Genomic DNA, 6,833 nt, shown 5'->3' with positions numbered 1-6,833 from the left:
TGTGCTCTGATGTCCATGTAACAAGTGGCTTTGCTAAGGGAGTCCACTTCTGAGACATTAGGAATTCCAACACTCGTGTTTAGCTACCTCCTCTTCCTATGATAGGGGTTGATTACTCCACCTCCTCTTCCTCCTCCCCAAAGGTTGATTACTTGGGTAATTTCTATATCCAAGAAATTTTATTCTTAAAAGTATAGCAACACTAACAAGGCCCTAAACGGTATTACAAAATGATAATCAGCTTGTTCCAGGCTATGGAATCTATCCATAAGGAACATCAAAATGTTGAGATATTATGTAGATGATCCATTTATAACCTAGAGATGTGCAAAGGACTAGGTAGCTTTTGTTATTGTTGTGTGCTCCTTGGATGACTTATAGTACTAGCTATTGATCATTGCCTCTTGTTTGGGTCTATTTTTTATTGTACCTAATGCATATGTCTACTCTTTTTTTGTCTTCTATGGGTATGGGCTTTTGGTCTGTTAGTCTTATGTCCAGACTATAGAACAAAATATCTATGGAGGGACATTTAGACCTTTTCATTTACTATGGGTTTTCAGTCAGTTAGTGTGCAAAGGAATATGTAGCCCAATGGTTTACATCTGAATCTTCTATCCTAACTTTTCCATGATATAAAACTCTTGCTTAGATGCTTATTCTTAGAACTTTTTCCCTTAAACACCCTTGCCAAGCTCCCAAAAATTTAAATGTATGGTTGCTGAATTTTTTCACAAAGGAATGTTTGAAATGTTGGCATTAGATACACATCTAGGTTTTCAAGGGAGGCCTATTATAGCAACTTGGCTTGACTTAATCACGATTGTGTGCTGTAATTGATTGTCTAATAAAATTTAATGTTCACTATACCCTGTTAAACTACTAAAGTCCACATAAGGTCAAAGCTCTCTCTCATATTTTCATAAAACTAGTTTGTTGCATTTCATATGAAATGAAGCAGAAACAATCAAAGTACAAATAAAAGAATCTTGAATCTAAAGATAAAATGGAAAGATCAAAGCTTTATACGCATTTGCCTTGGTATGTGAAAGTCTTACAAAAGATGTTGGCATTGACTATGAACACGTCCTCTTCATCTCCTATGTGCATTTGGTGAAGGACTTAGTACCCCCATTGATAGGCATATGCACATCAAATACATGAAGAGAGTAGTGTACATATTAATTAGGAGGACGATCTCGACATGGTTATTAAGTTGGGAATAACCTAGTGTTTCTTAGCCTTCAACACCATGACATACTTGAAAACTTTTTCCGAAACATATCTATACTTGTACAATAGAATGAAAGATTCATATAGATCAAGCGAACCTCCGAAGTTGATATATCACACTTTTGTTATGCACCCCTAATAAGATAGGAAAAAATGAGTTTACAATACTTCACATCATAATTATGTAGCTCATCAACAACAAACCAACTTTGAGGTTGCTCAATGTACTACTTTTTGCTATTCTTAGCAAATATGGTTAGAATTCATATTGGAATCCATTGCACATACCACGAAAAGGGTGGTACCATTGGATTCCAACATCGATGCTTGGATATATATATGTCAATGGCTTGAGCTAACACATGTTTGAGCTGCTTCAAAAATATAACAAGGCATATTCTTAAAGCCATGATATTTGTTCATGGCTACCCAATTGTAAAATGTCCCATGTTTTGAATGTGGTTCATTTCTCAAGTTGTTAGCCACAACTTTCAAATTAGTTTTTTTGGGTATGTTACCTCTAGCCACATATGATTGTCCTTCCTCTTTGAGAAAATGCCTCTCCGTTGAGGTAGTTCTTACTTGGATCTCGGTTACATCCTTTTAACAAAGTAGTTTGTTTTCATCATGTTTCGAGGTGATATAAATCTAATGTTAGTCTTGCCCAAATATATTGTTATGGATCAACATGCAAAAAAGAGGAGGGATTCTACTTACTTAAATGTCTAAGTTTATATTGTTTGTTGACCCCATTTGATCCTTGTTGTATGTGAAAATTTGTAGAACTAGTCCATGTACTATCTCCATCTAACGTTGTTTCATATGGTAATAGAAAACATGATTACAAGCACCATGATATCTACATTGATCATTAATCATACATTTAGTTTGATCTGGTCACACTTGCTTTCCCACAATGAGATAGGCTTATTAATAGTACACTATTGTATACATTCTTGCTTGTTACAACTAACAATTATAACATAGGGTTCACAACATTCTCAATATCCTCGTTTGTTTCTATTTGCATATGTCAATGAAAGTTTTCATGCAAGCACCATGATATCTAGATCTATGTCATCACTCTCCCTTGTATGCACCCATCATGACATGATGAACAATGCAACAAACGGTGAGCAAGATACTACAACATTGATCATTAATGATATATTTAGTGTGATCTAGTCACACTTGCTTTCCCACAATCAGATAGAAGGTTTATTAATACTACAATATTGTATACATTCTTACTTGCTACAATTCACAAGCATAACAAAGGGTTCACCACATTCTCAATATCCTTTTCTGTTACTATCCGCATATGCCAATAAAAGTTTTCATGTAACTTACATTTCTTACAAGTCGTAGCAATCTATGGGTTCATTAGAACTCTCTTCCATGGCTATAAATGCTAGGCTCTTGTGTAGATCCTAGATTACAATTATACAGAAATGCTAATCTTGCATTAAAATTTCTAGCTTGAGATATGATAACCTAGTGTTTGCATTAGCTAAGCATGCATATGTGTGAGAACATAAGGTTTTGGAATGATATGAAAAGTAATAGTTGGTCACCAAGCTGATTATAGCCATGGATACGATGATATAACTCTTGCAACTTAAGGTCCCCCTAGTTGAGAGATCTAAGCTTCCTAGTGTTGCAATGTTCATGAGCCAAGAAAAATGGAGGTCTTGCAAATCAAGTCCCAACCATGTGTTGCATCACATACAAGGTTCACACCCAAGTTATAAAGCCTCATATGGATATTGTTACCATTGTTTTGTAGGGTCAACATATCCAATTTGAGGTTGGTTTAAGTTGAATTTGGAGTCACCAATGTTGAAAATTGAAGTCTATCGAAGGAATCCTTGGGCCTCAAAGTTGTTGGAGAAGGCCTTCACGAGTGGCAATGCAAAACACAACCGAGGTGAATCTTTGGAGGGAGGCACCTTTAAGACTTGCCATCGTGTAAGGTTTCAAAGGGGAAGACCAAGGCTGATTTTGGTCTTCAAGAAGAACACTAACTTCTAAGGGTCTATTTGCAATAAAGATGCAAGCGTACGGGACAGACTTGCCTTGAGCTTGAGCCTTGACATTCAAGGTGACTTTAAGGCTCTAAGCTACTGTAGCGCACCTTTACAGGTGTGACTCGTGAGAATACAATCTTACATGAGTGAGAGAGAGAGAGAGAGAGCAGGAGGAGGCGGCTTTTTACGTAGTAAGAGGAGAGAGTCACATTGAAAACGTCGACCTATCCACAGGCGACCCGGCCATAACGAGTCACGACTAAGCCTGAGAATTAGAAACTGCGAAGACTCTCAAGAAAAGCGCCAACATCAGATGGGATTCAGATCGTCTCTTCCTATTTAATAGACTCTCCTACCTATATCTCATATACAGTCGTGACTCGTGACTAAGAAAAACAACATGAGTCGCCTGTCGACGATTCTATCACTGGCTCTCCTTCTTAGTATTATGCTTTCAGCAGCAGCAGCAGTTGCTACTACTCCTCCTCCTCCTACTACAGCATCAAATGCACAGCTCACTCAGCCTCCTCCTCCTGCAAATGCACAGTTCACTCAGCCACCGCCGCCGCCGCCTCCTGCAGGTGATAATTCATCTTAACCTAAAGCCCATCTACCCCTTTCATATTATAAGCCTTAATCGCATCTTCCCCTTTCAATGATGCTGACGATCAACTCTACTTATTGCCTTGCTCATGGTATTAGTTATCCCAAATGGACCCATCAGCGTTGTGGCCGACCCTGGGAGCCGCCCGGTGAAGTTGATCGGCGCCTCCTTGCAGTTTATAGTATGACACGCCTTGGACTTCAGTAGATCCAAATGATCATTTTTGGGCACTAATTAATCCCTCTTCTATGCTTTACAGTTTCAACGACCCCGTAGCTACGTGACTAATGGACCCCCTCCCTCAAACAACAAACGCGAGGTGAGTAGTGGATCCCCTTAAACAATAAATTTTCACAACCTACCCCTGCCATACCCCCTAGAGAAGAGTTATGCATCCTTCAAAACCAAGGCCTTTCAATGGGAATTCAATGCCTACCTAGCTTAAATATGGGCACAACTTTCAATTTCAATTGGAAGGACAACCCAAAATTGTAATTTGAAGGACTATACCAAATTTCAAAACCTCAAATTTTTTTTGTCAGTCACGAGACTGGAAGTGTAGACTACTACTCCTACTCTAACTGTATTCTTACTTTGAAGGGCAAAACTTATTTCTACCTTTCTTTTGGAGGAAAGATCTCTCATTGAAGGCTAATGCAACCTTCAACTTTGAGCCATGCATGCTTGCACCTATTTGTCCAATCGAGAGCAAAAATGACAATTGCTTTTGACCTTGTTTTCTAAGTAATCAAATAATATTCTATGTTATCATTTGATTCATGGCATCTAGTCACTTGAGATTGAGGAGTGCATTGTACATATTGTCACCAAAATATTCCTATTCTCATTATTTCCTTTCGATAGGATTTATCTAAACTAATCTCATTATATTGACATACAAAAGTCTATGACTATTCATCGTTTGGTTGAAAAAGGGAATTGAGATTGAATTCTGATTGTGCTTGTGTTATCTTGTGGGCATCACAATCTTGCAAATACTTATTTCCTATTCATCAAAGAATACAAGGTATAACGAAATTGAATGATGAGAAGATAGCTCAACTATAGAAATGCAATTTCACTATTATTATGTAACCTTGTAATTTGTTGCATCTAAAATCGAAAAATGATTCAACTACATATGATCTAATTAAAGAAAAGAAACCAAAGAAATTCCATGATAAAGAAGTTGGATACTCTCACCCTTTAATCCTTTTAGCTTGTAAGGTGATAATCTATTAATGATAATCAATTATATAGTGATACATGAACCCTACCCAATTTTAAGGATCTTATATTATGAGTAGGAGGATTTTCCATTTTCTTATTGCGCTACAAATAAATCATAGGTTTGCATGTCTAATAGTAATTGGGTCTAATTAGCATTTAAGTTCAACCCACCAAGGCTCGAGGATCGTGTTTGGTGCAACTGATAATCACTCATTTAGGTGCATTAATGTGAGGCCATGAAGCAACGGTAAACAAGTCCCATGTATCCATAGCTCTTTGCATATTATCACGTTGTCAAAGAGTTTATTGTTTATGATATAAATCATGGGATTCTTATGAACACAAGAAGAGTTTCACTGGAAGTTATATGAGATATTTGCATACAAAATTTAGGCATTATTATCCAATAACCACCTTAGTTATACAAGTTCTTTTGTATTTAGCATATAATTTGCAGTTATACCATGTACAATAAGTCTATGGGAACCTATAACATGGATATCTGGAAGTAATTGACAGTCTGCTAGATAAATCACATTAATTCAGGTACAAAAATATGGTCAAAACCCAAAAATGATGCCAAAAACTGTCAAAAGTCCACTAGGTCCACATGGGACCAGAAGTAACTGACTTAGGTGACCAACAAGTGACCTAGGCTGGTCAAAAAGTGACCAGGGATTGAGCAGAGAGGAGCCCACGTTTTTCGATGCAAAATGCGGGCTGCACTGACTGAGGGAAACTGGAAGAAAGCTGGAGCTGAGATGCATGAAATGAAGCATGCAAACTGAAGATTAATAGGCCCAACTACTGAAGATGTAAACATGGTGAGAGCTCCACTTGTCTGCCTCTTTGGTCTGACGAAAATGCATGCTGAAACTGTCTATAAAAGAGGGGAAATCTGAGAGAAGAGCATTCAGCCTGCTCTAATGCACTTCTCTCATCTTGTTTACCTTAATCTTGGTCCAATGATGCCTGACTTGTACCCAAGTACTTGAGTGACTTTGGGGTAAGCAAAGGGTGAGGATATTGAAGACTTATGGACTGTTATGGGCTGAAATAACTAGTCATAAACAGGGCAGCCCACTATTTTGATCTATTTTTATGAGCAAACATGGGTTTTTTATGGTTGTAATGGAGGGAAATGACCTCTTTTCTTCAGGACATTGTTCATAGATGATCAAAAGTGCTTCTTCTTGAGTTTATGCACTCATTTTGAACTTGATTATGGGCTGGAATTTTCTATTTTAAAACAGGGCTGAAGCTAAAATTATTCTTTTCTCATTGATTTCATGTATCTTTGGCCCAAATCTTGGATGCATTTGATTCTATCAACAACATACTTGACCCAAAGGATTGAAATCTATCTATGTACATGAAATAAATGCCATTAGAGCTTGCATTTGACATTCATAAATGAATTGAAAATCTGAAAATATCCTTTATGAAATGATGTATGAATCCTGAAGCATTTGATGTAATCAAGTTAGTCTTATTCCTTATGTTCATGTATGCTATGTACAAAGTGAGAAGGCTTGAATTCCTCTTCCGTACCTAAATCATTTCTAAACCCTGAATCTTATTAAAACCCAATCCATCTTTCCTTTCTGAATCTTGAATCCTAAACTCTTCTTCTGCACTAAAAGCCCCGACAGTAGACCTTCAACTCTTAACGCGACGACAACGTTTAGCCTTGAGAAACATTGAAAGTGTCATAATCCAAAGCTTGGTTGACCAACTGC

At 37.3% G+C, this 6,833-nt stretch overlaps 1 protein-coding gene across 2 annotated transcripts; it reads left to right on the top strand.

Moving 5' to 3' along the window:
- Positions 1 to 3,578: 3,578 nt before the first annotated feature.
- LOC148041116 (uncharacterized) lies at positions 3,579 to 4,795 on the top strand. Of its 2 annotated transcripts, none has more exons than XM_087687466.1 (3): positions 3,579 to 3,841; positions 3,963 to 4,045; positions 4,124 to 4,795. In XM_087687466.1, exons 1-3 carry the CDS (start codon positions 3,661 to 3,663, stop codon positions 4,202 to 4,204), a joined length of 345 nt encoding a protein of 114 aa, XP_087543592.1. In that variant the 5' UTR covers positions 3,579 to 3,660; the 3' UTR covers positions 4,205 to 4,795. The 2 variants fall into 2 exon arrangements, with proteins under 2 accessions (XP_087543592.1, XP_087543600.1); XM_087687474.1 differs by having other exon boundaries at positions 3,581 to 3,841; positions 3,963 to 4,012.
- Positions 4,796 to 6,833: the final 2,038 nt, after the last annotated feature.

The sequence above is a fragment of the Lygodium microphyllum genome, chromosome 1, assembly GCF_053477565.2.
Source record: "Lygodium microphyllum isolate KBCC chromosome 1, Lygodium_microphyllum_v1.1.10, whole genome shotgun sequence".
NCBI lineage: Eukaryota > Viridiplantae > Streptophyta > Polypodiopsida > Schizaeales > Lygodiaceae > Lygodium > Lygodium microphyllum.
The sequence above is the reverse complement of the archived record's forward strand: the minus strand, read 5'-3'. Positions and strand labels throughout refer to the sequence as shown.

Coding starts and splice junctions, on each gene's coding strand:
- LOC148041116 (XM_087687466.1), top strand. CDS start 3,661: ATGAGTCGCCTGTCGACGATTCTATCACTGGCTCTCCTTCTTAGTATT. Junction 3,842..3,962: donor GCCGCCGCCGCCTCCTGCAG/GTGATAATTCAT, acceptor TCATGGTATTAG/TTATCCCAAATGGACCCATC. Junction 4,046..4,123: donor GCGCCTCCTTGCAGTTTATA/GTATGACACGCC, acceptor TATGCTTTACAG/TTTCAACGACCCCGTAGCTA.